Genomic DNA, 17,302 nt, shown 5'->3' on the forward strand with positions numbered 1-17,302 from the left:
GAGGGAAATCTCAATGCACAGCGCTACCGCGACGAGATCATCGACACTGTTGTTCTACCGTTTTTGCGTCGTCATGGCCCAGGCATTACTTTTCAACATGACAACGCCCGGCCCCATTTTGCTCGACATGTTCAGGATTCTCTTCAACAAAACAACGTGAATGTCATCCCCAGGCCGGCTCGCTCTCCTCATCTCTCACCAATGGAGCACATGTGGGATGAGATGGATCGGCGCCTTCGACGTCAACCACGTGTCCCACAGACACTCCAGGAACTTCGAAACATGCTCCAGCAGATATGGACAGATATCCCACAGGACTTTGTGCGACGCCTGGTCCATTCCATAAGACGAAGATGTGTTGCTTGCATCGCAACCAGAGGTGGACACACACGCTATTGATTTGTAAATTGACGTTTTGTCATGTTCATCTTTTTTTATGAAATCACGCATTTTCTGAAGTCAGTATGGCAAATCAAACCATTTGAATACTTACTGGAGTCTTTTATCGGTTGCAAACCGAAATTATTTCAGATTTGTTAAAACATAACATAACTTTGCATTAAGTCTTATTCAATGTCACAGGATTTTTTGTTGTTCAGTATATAAATGATTTAATTGGATATATCAAAACAGGACAAGATCATTTTTGTTGGCCTGGACACGTCTGAGGCTGTATACGGGCCTATTCCTAAATATTTTGTATTTATCATTGCCCTCTACATATTCTGGGTCGTACCATGGATGGACCTCAGTGGAAAAATACACAAGCATGGCGAAGACGGTAATAAAAGGATCGACGGTAATAAAAGGAAAGGCTAGCACTATAATATCGTCCTTAGTTCGGACTAGTACAAGTAGCCACACACACATACACGAGCATGCACAATAACCTTGAACGCGACGTTAAACCCCATTTAGCTCACATAAATACGCCAAACACCATAAAACTTAAACGCAATGGTGTGGGGTCGCTATCATTAAGCTATGATGATTATCCAATTACAATTTAACAATGGCCTTTATAGGCGTCAGTGTGTGGTAAATGGGTCATTTTACAGGGCTTATTATGCGTAACAATACGCCCCCAAACAACAGTTGGTACTTTACTATAACCGTCACTGGACTTTCATCGATCCCCCTGACAACAGTACAGCACGATGGTCTAGTTCAACCATGATGGCAGCACGGGTGTGGATTGCATCGTGTCTGTATTTCATATATGGAGGTAGAAATTGTCTCTTTTGCTTATTCATTGCTCAATTTCTTTTTGTTTCCTTTTCTTATTCCTGTATTTTCCTAAATTTCCGCAGTTTCCCTATATATTCGTTATATATATGCTTATATGTATTCCGCTTTAAATTTATTTATTTATTTATTTATTTATTTATTTTATTTATTTATTCTTTATGACTTTATATAGACTAATACTTAGATTGTGTGCACAACAAACATCTTGTCAAGAATTGGATTCCATTTTAATACACATTAGAGTTTAATATGAAGTCAGATTTCAACATTGTTTTCCCTTCAAAACTGCTGTACTCTAATGAGGAACAGAAACAACACGATAACGCGTAAATACAAAATAACCCGCCCAAATAGTGTAACAGGCTCATGGAATATGGTAGTTTCGAAAACGCAACATCTTCCACAAAAACATGGTCTCGAGAACTTTGGTTTTGAGTGTATAACCAATTAATGCAATATTATTGTAATAATAATGTTTATTTGTGTTATGTATTTTCCAACTTTACATTCATTTCTATATTTCAATCTTGCATGTTCGATGGTGATAGTGGCTAGACCCTTAATAACAAACGCCCTGACTCTCATCACATGTAGCTCATGAGATCACCCTTTGGGCGGTCGGGTAGCCTAGTGGTTAAAGCGTTCGCTCGTCACGCCGAAGACATGGGTTCGGGTACAATGTGTGAAGCCCATTTCTGGTGTTCCCCGCCGTGATATTACTGGAATATTGCTAAAAGCGGCGTAAAACCAAACTCACTCACTCACTCATGAGATCACCCGGATCTCAATGTCTTCTCATCAGGGGTTGACGGGTCGGATATCTCAGTGTCTTCTCATCAGGGGCTGACGGGTAGGACATCTCAGTGTCTTCTCATCAGGGGGTGACGGGTTGGACATCTCAGTGTCTTCTCATCAGGGGTTACGGGTCGGACATTTCAGTGTCTTCTCATCAGGGGTGACGGGTCGGGCATCTCAGTGTCTTCTCATCAGGGGCTGACGGGTCGGACATCTCAGTGTCTTCTCATCAGGGGTGACGGGTCGGGCATCTCAGTGTCTTCTCATCAGGGGTTGACGGGTCGGACATCTCAGTGTCTTCTCATCAGGGGTTACGGGTCGGACATTTCAGTGTCTTCTCATCAGGGGTTGACGGGTCGGACATCTCAGTGTCTTCTCATCAGGGGTTGACGGGTCGGACATCTCAGTGTCTTCTCATCAGGGGTTGACGGGTCGGACATTTCAGTGTCTTCTCATCAGGGGGTGACGGGTCGGGCATCTCAGTGTCATCTCATCAGGGGGTGACGGGTCGGGCATCTCAGTGTCTTCTCATCAGGGGGTGACGGGTCGGACATCTCAGTGTCTTCTCATCAGGGGTTGACGGGTCGGACATCTCAGTGTCTTCTCATCAGGGGCTTACGGGTCGGACATCTCAGTGTCTTCTCATCAGGGGCTTACGGGTCGGACATCTCAGTGTCTTCTCATCAGGGGCTTACGGGTCGGACATCTCAGTGTCTTCTCATCAGGGGCTTACGGGTCGGACATCTCAGTGTCTTCTCATCAGGGGGTTACGGGTCGGACAGTCGGTTGAGGTTACGTAAAGGGAGTTTGGCCGAATGCCGCTTGGAACAGCATTTCCTGTCTGTCCCGGCGCTTCAGCTTTATGTCGGAGCTAAGCCGGAAGAAGTAGTAGTAGTGAGTGAGTATGGTTTTACGCCGCTTTTAGCAATATTCCAGAAATATCACGGCGGGATACACCAGAAATGGGTTTCACACATTGTACCCATGTCAGGAATCGACCCCGGGTCTTCGGCTTGACAAGCGAATGCTTTAACCACCAAACTACCCGACCGCCCAGTGGCAGTAGTAGTAGTAGTAGTAGTAGTAGTAGTAGTAGTAGTAGTAGTAGTAGTAGTAGCAGTTGTTGTTGTTGTGAGACGTAAGGATCATAGTTGTCGTAAGAGGCGAAGTAGTAGTGGTAGTGGTAAGTTGTCTCCTTATTGCGTGGATCGATGCTCATGATGTCAATCACTGGATTGTCTGGTCCAGACTCTATTATTTTACAGACCGCCGTCATATAGCTGGAATATTGCTGAGTGCGGCGTTAAACAACAGGCCAACCAACCGACCAACCTAATTGCGTGGATCGATGCTCATGATGTCAATCACTTGATTGTCTGGTACAGACTCGATTATTTACAAACCACCGTCATGTAGCTGGAATATTGCTGTGTGACAAACAACAAACAACATAAGTAGTATCAGTAGCAGTAGTAGTAGTATCAGTAGTAGTAGTAGTAGTAGTAGTAGTGAGGTAAGGTGAGGTGAGGTGAAATTGGGTTTAACGTCGAGTCCAAGATTATTGCACTTATATAGCGACGTGCATGTACGTGTGTGTGTTTGTTTGTGTGGCTGCTTGTACTAGTCCGGACTGATGCCCATTTATAGTGCTAAGAACAGAGGAGGTCAGACGTTTATAACACAACTATATACTCTATAACTACTTTCAATTTCTTGCAATTTGTATTTTCCAGGCGTTCAAGGATCGGCCTCAATAGGCAACAAACACAAAACAATCTCAGGTTCAGTTCCAAACTTTGACTTCAAGAACTATGGGTATCCCGGTGATGACATACCACGTGATCTCAGTCAGTTTAAACCAGTTCTGTTGCACGAAGAAAGCGTCCTCCATGTCTTAAACCACAAACAACAGTTCAAGCTCCTCAACAAAGGCTTCACGGCAAAGCTGTACGAAGGTCGGATGCGCTTCACAGGACAGAAAGTCGCAGTGAAGAAACTCACGGACGGAGATTATGACGAGGTTCTGTCTGAAGCTACCTTGACGGCCTATCTTCAGGGCAACTCTCATATCCCTAACGTCCAAGGTATCCTTCCTCATGGCGTGTCACTGGATGACCTCGCTCTCGTGATCGACTTTCTGGACAATTCGACCACACTTGGGCAACTTGTGGACGACGAGGACCCGCTGAGCGAGTGCGATTGGTTGAACATAGCTCAACAAGCTGTCTCGACACTGGATTACATCCACAGTAAATACGTCCTGTTCAACGATTTGCATGAGGACAACCTGCTAATCACATGGCGTGGCTCCTCTCCTCATCTGTACATCATAGACTTTGGCCTCGCTACCTTCAGGAAAGGAGCCTGTTTTTCTCATGTACCGAAAGAAAAACGACACACGGGCGACTTCCTGGCGCCGGAAGTGTTTCACGAGTTATCTACCCCTGCAAGCGATGTGTACTCTTTAGGGGACATGTTGTTGATGATGTCGAAATTCATCGAATCTCTCAAATTTTATAAAATTGCCAGAAAATGCAACGAGAGACTGTCGAAAGATAGACCTACTTTAAAACAGGCCAAAGCCGGGATTTTAAAGATTTACAGAGACACGTGCTATGAATATATGCAGTCTGTTAAGAACAATATGGATTGGGTACAGGAACCCGCAGTGGATGGGGATACTCCCACCGATTTATTCAGCGGAAGATCACCTAGTGTTGCTGGTGGTGACGCGACCCAACCCAATGTGCTGTCATCGAAATTGCCAATAATTACTTCGGAGTTTTTAAAGGCGAGGACATACGTACAAAATTGGAAATCTTTTCGAAAGGATACCACATACTCCTTAGCCTATTACTCGGGAACTAACGCGACAGTTGTTGTCAAATGCGATGACAACGCCGTCTTTGAGGACATACGTCACGAGGCATACGTCAGCTACGTCATGAGTTCCTCAGGCTACGTCCCGACATTCTTAGGTTTGACTTCGTCAGAGAACCTTCTGGAGGATCTGTGTATCGTCCAGGAATCCATGACAAATACGACCGTGTTAGCAGACGTTCTGAAAACAATTACACATTCCCGAAAATATGTAAAAGTTGCACTAGCACTTGAATTATCAAAAGCATTGCTTCTGTTTCACCAACATGGTCTTATCCTTAATTGTATGGATCCACAAAACATATTGTTTGAAATAAAAGACGATTACCCTGTTATCAAGTTCAAGGACATTGGGAAAGGTATTGGAACTGGCCACGTGCTTCACGCTAGTCACGTGACACATGGTGACTCACCGGAAATGCCCCAGAAGCTGGCGGTGACCTCCTCGTCTGACGTGTACAGCTTGGGGGGGATATTGCAGTCGGTGTTCGATGGTTGTTCCGACCACGCCGTTGCCAGCGTTATCACCAACTGCCTCAGTGCAAGTCCCTTGGACCGTCCATCAGCCGAGGAAATACACGCCTTCTTTGAAAGAATGCATTCCAATGGCCAAACCTGGGTGGACACGTAAAGCAGCAAAGAAACTATAAAACGTCAATCCAAGAGAACTAAATATTCAGTCTTGGTTATCACATAGTTGTGAAAATTATACTCTGCAAAGACAAGTGACGCAAAAGTGGTAAAATCGTAAATATCTGATTGACTGCTGCCGACATCCATACAAAATTAATACCAAAAGTTATTGGTCATTTCTGCATTGATTGGAATTGATTTGTGTGGAAAGAATGAGGTACTGGTGAATTTGGTGAAACGATGGAACAATCTCAAAAGCAGAACCAGGTGAGAGCCTGGCGCCGAAACACACCAACATGACAGTTTTCATTTGCATACCATAACAATTAACAATCTTACAGCAAGTGAGTGTCGAAAACATGCCACAACTGACAGAAGGGGCGGTCGGGTAGCCTAGTGGTTAAAGCGTTCGCTCGTCACGCCGAAGACCCGGGTTCGAATCCCGACGGGTACAATGTGTGAAGCCCATTTCTGGTATCCCCGCCGTGATATTTCTGGAATATAGATAAAAGCGGCGTAAAACCATACTCACTCACTCACTCACTGACAGAAGCAAAACGCAACAACGCCATCGACCGACTGCAAACAGGAGAATTATCTTCAGCTGCAGCCTGGTGTTTCCATGTAGCACCAAGCACCATTACAAGACTATGAAACCGTTATCAGATGTTCCCAGATCCGGTCGACCACGTATCACTACTAGATAAAAGGACAGATTCATACGGCTACGTCCTTTACGTGAAAGAACCACAACCTCGACAATACCAGGATTGGGTAGGATATCGGCCCAGACAGTGAGCAATTGTTTAGGCACTGAAGGTATTCGCGCTAGCTATAGAAGATCAGTTCGAGGTGTCATTTTGACGTACCTGCATCGTCGGCTGCGACGTCAATGGTGTCAAGGTCACAGAGTATGGTCACAACTGCAATGGTGACAAATTGGTTCAGTGACGAGTTACGCTTCATGTTTCGCCGTACGGATGGTGGACGTCGTGTTTACAGGCGTCGCGGGGAACGTTATGCACGTAACTTCATACAGACTATATACAGTTTGGTGGTGGTAGTGTGATGACGTTGGCAGCCATTTCTTGTAGAACACACTTGGTGCAAGTTCTGGGGAATTTAACGGCACAACGTTAAATGGATGTGATTCTTCGGCCGCCACATGTCCTTCCCATTATGCAACAAGCAAACGTCATTGTCCAAGACAACGTCCGACCTCACACGGTAAGACTGACAACAGCCTTTTTCAGGAATCGCGACAACCAGGTCCTGCAATGTCCCCCCAGGTATTCAGATTTAAACCCAATCGAACATCATCGATTAAGGTGGCTTCGCTGTGCAGAGTTGCGTCCCTTGGACACGCCAGAAACCTATGATCGTGGGTTCGAATCCCGGTTCGCCCCGATTTCTAGGTTTGTCAGCACCATACCCGTGCTCGTGGGTTTCAACGAAATGGTAAACGTCTGAGACCTGCATCACTTCAGGCTTTCCTCCCACCTATAGCTGACACGCCATGATATAACTGGAATACTGTTAAAAGCAGCGTTACACAGGAAAGAAGTGACGTTTTTCCCGCCTTTACGCACAGAAGAGCTGAACAGCTAAATGTGCTATTAGGGGAACAACTAGTAGAGTGAAGTTGACAGTGAAGAGGACTTCTGATGAAAATCTGAAGATCTAGTTACAGAGTGTCTGCAGCCAAAATTCAGGATTTATGGCTATGATGTAATAGAGGATTAGCAGGAATGACTTTAATTTAATTATGTTTTAGCAGATGAAAGATAATTGTTTTTGCAAAAACATCTGTAAATGATTACAGAAAATTAATCATGGACTGATTGAACTAAATAATACACAACACATTACACATTTTCTGTTAAAATAAAAAATAGTTTATTTCAATTATTGAAATATGTGGTCATTTACATATTGACAACAAAGTATACAACTGCATAAGATATAATATGTAAACAATATATATAGTAAACAATGACAGGATTCTTTAAGACAGCAAAGAAGCCTCCACAGAATAAAAAAGTATTAAGAAAGCAATTGATTAAAAAGTACACCAAAAAACATTGGTAAGATAACAGTGAACAATGGCAACAGTCATACAGAACAGTCCTGCACTAGGGACTCACTGTTTGATATTCTGGGAGTTTGAGGTATATTGCTAGTATTTTTAAGAAAAATAATATTTATTTCAAATTTCACACACCAAAAATAATTGTTAGCTGGACCTCTTGAGAGTCCTGGAAAAATGTGGTGTGATAGAAACATAATTCGTTGTCTCTCTTTTTTTGAAAGAAGTTCCCCAATCCCAGAATATTAACGGTTTAGTCCCCTAATGAATTAACTTCAAATATTATACATCCCGGGGTAATCAGGTACAGCTTTTTTTTGGCAGTAAATGCAACAAAGGGAGACTATAATAATAATAATAATAATAATAATAATAATAATAGCTACAACAAACCAGAGCCCTGATCCACAAAGCGTTCTTAGCTCTATACTTTAAGTCAATGGTACAATTCCCAGTGAATATCCCGGGTTAGAATGGATCCTCAGAAATGAGTGGAAATTAATGGGATCTGGTGGTAGCAGACTTGGTTGATTCATGTCACCATTTCTAAAATGATCACACTGGATTATTTACAGACCAATGTCATATGGCTGGAATATTGCTGATTGTGGTGTTAAACAACGAACAACAGTACAATAAAGGAGATATGTGTTGGTCTGTTTGCGTTACCCCCAGTCAAATAAAAGGTGAATTGAAACACAGTGAAAATCCATAATAGAGCTCGAAATCAGAAAAGATGTGTTTTTGAGCACAAGTCAGGGGGGGGGCCCAGGGAGGGCAGTTGCCCCCCTGGATTTTTTACGGAAACATTTTTCCTTGTGAAAGTTAACTTGAATGAAAAATGAAAAATCTTATTTGCCCCCCTGTCAAAAAAAGTTATCTACGGCCTTGGAGTCTGAGCCAGGCTAACCAGTGCTCGATATCCAGAGCACCATCCTATGCAGTCAGGACAGGATGACACACAATCAACCAACCTGAAAACCTTATCCAATGTAGCTGGTCCTCACAACCAGCACAGGTTGCTGGGGGCCTATTTCAACCATACAGTATCATACTTCGAGTTGCTACACAGTGCTAAAGAATGTAGGTTACACTATGAGGATAATACATGCCATACTCTTAACACTGACTTACGACAATATTCGTGCTAAGATACGTTTGTGGAACAGGGCCCAGTGTCTAAGATATAAAATAGATGGGCATTCTCTCTTTTTTCACACGAAGCATATAACAATTTGTAACAATAACATCTTCCTGTTTTTGGTTCCCTGATAAGAAGTACTGTGACTGAAAACATTCATCATGTTAAAACATCCCACACTCAAAATTGCCCAGAAGACAAGGTGTTGGCCACTTTGCCCACCAGGAACACAAAGTCATACTAGACCCAAGGTGGCGTGACCTAGACCCTGGTCCAACCTTGGCCCCAGGTGGCCCCCACCTTGTCCCTTGATCTCACCTAAACCCCAGGCCAGACCTAAACCCCAGGCCCAACCTAGGCCCAAGGTGGCCCCAACTAAACCCCAGGCCAGACGTAGACACCAGGCCCAACCTTGGCCCCTGTGACAACCTAGGCCCAAGGTGGCCCAAACTAAACCCCAGGCCAGACCTAGACACCACGCCCAACCTTGGCCCCTGTGACAACTTAGGCCCAAGGTGGCCCCAACTAAACCCCAGGCCAGACCTAGACACCAGGCCCAACCATTGCCCCTGTGCCAACCTAGGCCCAAGGTGGCCCCAACTAAACCCCAGGCCAGACCTAGACCCATACGCAGACCTAAACCAAGGAACTCCCAGGCTTGTTCTCAGTTTGGCGAGGTAGTCACATTGATGGATTTTCCTTTTGGGGACTCACAGAGCATGCACAGCTATATCATATCTACATTACACAGCCTAACAGGACTGTACCACACAGTTGTCTTCCAAAGCTGTATCACAAAGGTTTTTCACAAAGCTATATCCAAAAGCTGTATCACTATGCTTTTTCTGAAAGCTGTATCCAAAAGCTGTATCACTATGCTTTTTCTGAAAGCTGTATCCAAAAGCTGTATCACTATGCTTTTTCTGAAAGCTGTATCCAAAAGCTGTATCACTATGCTTTTTCTGAAAGCTATATCCCAAAGCTGTATCACTAAGGTTTTTCACAAAGCTATATCTAAAAGTTGTATCACTATGCTTTTTCTGAAAGCTGTATCTAAAAGTTGTATCACTATGCTTTTTCTGAAAGCTATATCTAAAAGTTGTATCACTATGCTTTTTCTGAAAGCTACATCTAAAAGTTGTATCACTATGCTTTTTCTGAAAGCTATATCCAAAAGCTGTAGTGATCACTATGCTTTTTCTGAAAGCTGTATCCAAAAGCTGTATCACTAAGGTATTTCTGAAAGCTATATCCCACAGGTGTATCACTAAGCTAGTTTAGAAAAAAACGAAATCCCACAGCTATAAACAAGGCTGGTCAGCACAGAGATGAACAATCCAGGCCGCCACAGCATCACCTGCATCACATCTGAGAGTTAGTAGCCCCTTTATCAAAGTATCTAGCAACCATTGTGACCTTCCAATCGTTACTGATCTTCCCGAGGACAAGCAGATAAGGGACTCTAAAAGTCCAGTTTCCAACCTTGCCGAACTAGGCTAGTATTATGGAGTTACACTTTGGCTGGACTAACGAGTTGCAAAGCATGTGTACCATCAACTCAGGTATTTTCCAAATAATTTCATTTTTCTAATCAATGTGCTCGTGTGATTCACAAATTAAGATCTGGTTTTTTAAAATACAGATCTTCTTCATTATCGATCAGATCTTCTTGACTGGGCACCACCATTTTGTTTGAAGCAAAAGCAAGTGATATGAGAGGTGGAATCTGATTGGTCAATAGGAGGGACATGGAAGGGACATAACTCGTAATGGCCACTGGTGGCGCTATGATCTAGCCCAGAAATTCTAGCCTAATTCAGCAAGGGTGGTAACTGGACTTTTACAGTCAGTTAAATCCCTTGCCTCGGGAAGATGATCATAACATGGGTCATCTCTAACAACAACTTGGAGACCTGGAGACCAGGGAGTCCAAGATAAGACTTTTTATATTACAAAAATATAACAATATATAGATCATTATTATCAATCAGATTATCTTGACACAACTCAAATAGCCAATGGTGGCACAACGATCGAGCCATGAAATTCCAGGCGAGTTCGACAAGGACAACAGGACAAGTGCCAATTTCTAACGCTGTATACAATGCCAAGCAGCAGTTAAATATCTACAGCCATGGAAGTCATAAAACATCAGACAATTGATTTCACAAATATAAAGACATTTCCATTCTCAGCTATGGTAACACTGCAATTCTTCTTTAGTTTGATACATCGCTCAAACTTAAAAATTGCTGCACTAGTTCATTTCAAAAGCCACTGTCTGAGATCGAATTGTTTGTATTTTCTAGCCTGAAATCCCATCGTGTGTGTGTGTGTGTTGTGTGTGTGTGTGTTGTGTTGTGTGTGTGTGTGTTGTGTGTGTGTGTGTTCTGTGTCTATCACAATAAACTAAATCTGAAAAAAGCAGTTTCAAAACTACATTATCGTGTACTGACACAATATACAATGGCCATACTTTTGACAAGGTTGAAACAATACAGATAATTGGCTGATGACATCCGACACTAAAAAGGGTCTATGGAAACAGATACCTCTCCACACATTATGTATCAAGCCGCATAAAAATGTACTGATTTCTTGCTTCCAAGCCTGCACCTCCCATCGGGGACATAAAATACAAACATTCGTGGTTAACCCCAACCAAACATTTCATGTGACCCAAAAGCAAAGTCTTTCATAATCAAGATCTAACAATAATAAATTGATATATTTAATATGAATATGCTCCAAGATATGATATTTGTCATATGATTAATGCCGTCAAAATTAAGTTACATATTGCAGCTTTTGTAGGGTTCAACAAACACGCTGACCGACCAGACAAATGATGGAAAATGATCAGGACAACTACTTTTATGTCACTGTATATCGCCGTGTATAAGGCAAGCTTTTCGTACCTAAAATTAGGGGGCTTTCAAGAGGGGTTCTCTTATACACAGGGTTGAAGAGTTTTGATGTTTTTTTGCCCAACACAAAGACATTACTGTGAGCATGTTTGTTTGTTTGTTTGTTGTTTAACGACGCTCTCAGCAATATTCCAGCTTTATGACGGTGGTCTGTAAATAATCGATTCTGGACCCGACAATTCAGTGATTGACATCATGAACATCAATCCACACAATTGGGATCGATGACATGCATCAACCAAGTCAGCATGCCTGACCACCCGATCCCGTTAGTCGCCTCTTACGACAAGCATAGTCGCCTGTTACGGCAAGCATGGGTTGCTGAAGACCTAATCTACCCCCTGTGAGCATGTAACATCGGAAATACTTTACCTGGGGTCGCTTTATAGACGGCGATATACGGTACTACTGGCCAAGATAGATGCAATACTTAAAGAATAACGAACTAAATATTCATAATTATGGGTTATCTGTATAGTGGAAGTTCTGAGTTTTGGACAGATAATTTGTAATTACGAATATGTTATTCTATAATTTACACACTGACATTTTAAGAAAGAAAATGAAAAAAAACAAACATGAAATGACAACCCTACAGAGAAAATTCCCTCAGTTTAGATGACACAGCATGTGATGTCATGAACAATGGATGACAATATATCTCATTTTTCTCAACAAGCACTGTGACATCATGGCTTCAACTGACCAATCAGCATTGAGAATTGCTCAAATGTACAAGTGCAATTATTGAAAAGTTATTACAAACAATCATTCAACCCTTGTAGATAACATACATGAACAATGCACTACCTCACAAATATTTGGGTTATATTTAGTGGATGGATCGATAAAAGTTTTGAGTGAATGAGTGAGTTGGGTTTAACACAGCTTCAAACAGTATTCCAGTTATATCGTGTCAGCCTAATGTGGGAGGAAAGTCTGTAAGTGATGGATTAGAGTGATAACTGTTGACTGTTTGTTAATAATGGTGACTAGTAACTTCTTTCCATCTCTGAAGTACATTCTGTGAAAATATTGTATGTAAACATGATAAATACATACATTTCAACATTGCTCAGTAGTGCATATCATACCTCATCCTACGTAAGCAACAAATAAAACAAAATGCCAGGCTACAATCAGGACCCACAGACTATAGAAGCTCCAGGCCCTGACTAAACTCTTCAGGCCCTCATTAAAAACAATGCAGCTCTGGTAAATAAATCCACACATAAATTTACTGTAGGCCATAAGGACCCATACAAATTTGAAACGATGGACCCGACATAAAAATTACCTGCCACGGGCCCACGGGCAGGTGTTTATTTCAAACACTGGATGTAAGGCTTCATTCTCTTGGTCAGTGGTACACAAACATGGCTAGAAAATTCTAGTGTTTACTGAGGATAATAACAATTACAAAGTGTTGCAGTAACCAGGCCATCGTTCTCGCGTTACTCGCCTATCATGGAACAGGATGATAAATCTGATAGGAAAATATCCTACTCTACTTTTGATAGGGATATTTTAATCTTTCTATGACACAAAAATGATTCTCTTGATAAGTGTATACAGACAGATAGACATATCTGATTATCTCTATCAAAATTGAGTGGAATAGTATCTAAACAGTTACTTGAGAGAATGATGAAGTGGTTGACAGCCACAACCTGTTCCACAAAGTGATCTTAGCGCTAAGGTGATCGTAACTCCCATGCTTTAACATTGACTTACGACAGCCATAGCACTAAGATTATGGTACTTCAGCATAGGCATTTGACAGTCGTGGTGCAAAGATGATCGTATGTCCTATTCTTTTGCATAAGCTTACAACAGTCGTAACACTAAGATGATCGTAAGTCACATACTTAAGCATAAGCTTACAACAGTCGTAACACTAAGATGATCGTAAGTCACAGACTTAAGCATAAGCTTACAACATTCGTAACACTAAGATGATTGTAAGTCACATACTTAAGCATAAGCTTACAACAGTCGTAACACTAAGATGATTGTAAGTCCCATACTTAAGCATAAGCTTACAACAGTCTTAACACTAAGATGATTGTAAGTCCCATACTTAAGCATAAGCTTACAACAGTCGTAACACTAAGATGATGGTAAGTCCCATACTTAAGCATAAGCTTACAACAGTCGTAACACTTACATGATGGTAAGTCCCATACTTAAGCATAAGCTTACAACAGTCGTAACACTAAGATGATTGTAACTTACATACTTAAGCATAAGCTTACAACAGTCGTAACACTAAGATGATTGTAACTTACATACTTAAGCATAAGCTTACAACAGTCGTAACACTAAGATGATCGTAAGTCACATACTTAAGCATAAGCTTACAACAGTCGTAACACTAAGATGATTGTAAGTCCCATACTTAAGCATAAGCTTACAACAGTCATAACACTAAGATGATCGTAAGTCCCATACTTAAGCATAAGCTTACAACAGTCATAACACTAAGATGATTGTAAGTCCCATACTTAAGCATAAGCTTACAACAGTCGTAACACTAAGATGATCGTAACTCCCATACTTTAGCTCTGGCTTACAATAGGTGAAGATCTACGGTCACATTGTTGAACAGGGCCGAGGGTTCTGTTCAGGAAGGCAGTCGTAGCGCTGCGACTGTCATCAGCATATCTAAAAGTATGGGAGTTACGATCACCTTAGGGCTACGATCACTTTATGGAACAGGTTGTGGCTGTCAACCACTTCATCTTTCTCTCAAGTAACTGGTCAGGCTTGTTTTAATACTATTCCACTCAATTTTGATAGAGATAATCAGATATGTCTCTCTGTCTTTATTCCCTTGGCAAATCAGGAGAATCATTTGTGTGTCATATGGAACAGGGCCCAGGACCTTATGTAACATGGAGACCTTCACTCGACAGCACAAATTAAGTATCGCTATACACATGATACACGTGATATGTGCGACATGTAATGATTCATGAGGTAGGCGTATCACCACACCCCCAATTGGTACTGATATCAAGAATTGTTTTAAGTTTGGCAGTGTCAGGTTGAGAATGATTATGGTGTACTGAGAAGTATAGTACATTGACTTGATTGTTTCACATTCCTTGCTGACATGTGTTATTATCTCCAGCACTGTTAGACAAAATGTATTCTCCTGTCACTGACCGGAGTACTGCCCAAACAGTTTCCATGTTTTGTGCAAACCAAAACGTTGTCCAAACCTACCAAATGCACACCTCAATTCGATTTTGGTTTGTATGGTTCAATAAAATTCCAATATGAATACGTCTCACTTTGACTTTCCCACTTCCCCCAGGTGATTATCTCATTGCTTGGGTAGTTTTCTTGTCCAATCCAGCTCACACTGGCTACAGGAATAATCCAATCAGATTCTGGCCCGATGCCCTGTCCAATCAGATTCTCATACTGGTTACAGGAATTATCCAATCAGAATGTGGCTCGATGTCCTGCCCAATAATCCGATTCTGGCTTGATGTCCTGTCACATCAGATTTTCACAATGGCGTCATGGATTTATCCAATCAGATTTTCACACTGGCTACAGAAATAACCCAATATAATTCTCATACTGGCTTCAGGGATTATCATTCAGATTCTAGCTCAACACCCTGCCAAATAATCTGATTATGGCTGATGTCCAATCCAGTCCAATCAGATTCTCACATCAGCAACATGAATTATCCAATTAGATTCTTACACTGGCTACAGAAACTATCCATTAAGATTCTGGCTCAGTGCCCAGTCCAATCAGATTCTGGCTCGTTGCACTGTCCAATCAGATTCTCACACTGGCTACAGGAATTATCCAATCAGATTCTCACACTGGCTACAAGAATTATCCAATCAGATTGTTACACTGGCTACAGAAACTATCCATTCAGATTCTGGCTCAGTGCCCAGTCCAATCAGATTCTCACACTGGCTACACGAATTATCCAATCAGATTCTCACACTGGCTACAGGAATTATCCAATCAGATTCTCAAACTAGCTACAGGAATTATCCATTCAGATTCTGGCTCGATGTCCTGTCCAATCAGATTCTCACACTGGCTACCAGACTTTGGCCAATCAGATGCTGCAGATACATGTCACCGATATGGAAAAACGTAAGAAAATAGAAGTGTCCAATGCTCCGCAGCATGAGTCTGGCATGGCTCGTGTCTCCGTATCGGTCATCTCGCTTTACACCTGGGATCCCTGTCATGATGAACTCGGCTGACCCTCCGTGGCTTCTAACATGGCCTTGAACTTGGAGTCAGACTTGGACATCAGAGCTGATGGTTTGTCAAACTCGACAACCTGCAATCAATGACACAATGAGACATTATCACATCTGTTGAAAATGTATCACATGCCATGAATTTAGAAATACTTGAGTGGGTTTAGCATTATATTTGGCTCTGCAATTTAGGTGACTATTGGACCCATTTTCATTATAGTGATTGTATTGCAATAGTATCCCACACTATTGTAATAATATTGCGACAGTTGTCAACTATGGGAGTAGTACTGTTTTAAGGCTTTAATCCTATTAATACACGTAATAGAAATAAATAAAGTATGGTCAACAATGTCGAAGTCACCATTTTCCTCCCTCTCTCTGCTCAAACCAAGGGGAAGTAACTCTAATCTGAAGTTTTCCTAATACTCTCGAAACGACACAGCAAATTTGAAATTTGACTGCAAAAACTGAGTTTTCAGATGTATGATTTATGTTTTATTTATTACTAATTTAACCATTGAATCTACAGATTGTTATGCAAACTATCAACTAGGGATGGGTATTTGTGGTTTAAAGTGTATCACAATATCTTGCGACCCACAAGGCCATATTGCGATAAGTATCACGATATATTTTATAATTCTAAATTTTTAATTAAGAAGCAATCTGATACATTAAGGAATAAACTGAAGTTCCTAAATGGAACAAAACAAGATGCTGGAACAACATAATGTTTACTCAGTCAATAAATACGCAGCCATCTTGGAGTCCCAGATGCTCGCTCCTGGGAAGTGAAGGCATTTGGCAAGTATATAACATTAAACTCATGATAAAAATCGCTATTTAAAATCACTCGATACATCACGCATGAAAAAATGATATTGTGATACGTATCGTGGAAAGAATGAACCTCAATTTACCGATATACCGATGATGCTGCATACCCTGACTATCGACATAGTTTCCTGCATAAGGCCTGGAGCAATGGTCTTGCTTTCAGCAGCCACTGTGACATCCAATATAAGTCATCTCTTACACTCAGACCAAAAGACGTTAAAAGATGGTACTTGTTGTTACCCTGTCTGGCGCTCGGCATTATGGGCTAAAACAAGGACTGGTTGGCTCGGAGTCAGTATACTGTGTCTGAGTGGGGTATTTATGTAAAACTGCAGGCATGGTATCTCAGTAAGCTAGCACTATAAATTGGCATCAGTCCAGACTAGTACAAGCAGCCACACACACACACAAACACACACGCATGTACATGCACGTCTTTAAATAAGTGCTATAATCTTGGACGCGACGTTAAACCCAATTTCACCTCACCTCACCTCACCTCCCACCC

At 41.8% G+C, this 17,302-nt stretch overlaps 2 protein-coding genes across 6 annotated transcripts in view; one reads left to right on the forward strand and one right to left on the reverse strand.

Moving 5' to 3' along the window:
* Positions 1–1,012: 1,012 nt before the first annotated feature.
* On the forward strand, positions 1,013–6,958 carry LOC124128230. Its single transcript, XM_048391105.1, has 2 exons — positions 1,013–1,031; positions 3,777–6,958. The coding sequence occupies exons 1-2, from the start codon at positions 1,013–1,015 to the stop codon at positions 5,552–5,554; spliced, it is 1,797 nt and encodes a 598-aa protein (XP_048247062.1). The 3' UTR covers positions 5,555–6,958.
* Positions 6,959–8,914: 1,956 nt separating this feature from the next.
* The window catches only part of LOC124116167 (ATP-binding cassette sub-family C member 5-like), a 127,833-nt gene continuing 119,445 nt past the window's right edge, over positions 8,915–17,302 (reverse strand). For all 5 annotated transcript variants that reach the window (XM_048391477.1, XM_048391475.1, XM_048391476.1 and 2 more), the window contains one exon: positions 8,915–16,034. In XM_048391477.1, coding sequence (XP_048247434.1) covers positions 15,936–16,034 — 99 coding nt within the window. In that variant the 3' untranslated portion in view covers positions 8,915–15,935. The remainder of the gene's footprint in view (positions 16,035–17,302) is intronic.

The sequence above is a fragment of the Haliotis rufescens genome, unplaced genomic scaffold (assembly GCF_023055435.1).
Source record: "Haliotis rufescens isolate VD_foot unplaced genomic scaffold, xgHalRufe1.0.p SCAF_9, whole genome shotgun sequence".
NCBI lineage: Eukaryota > Metazoa > Mollusca > Gastropoda > Lepetellida > Haliotidae > Haliotis > Haliotis rufescens.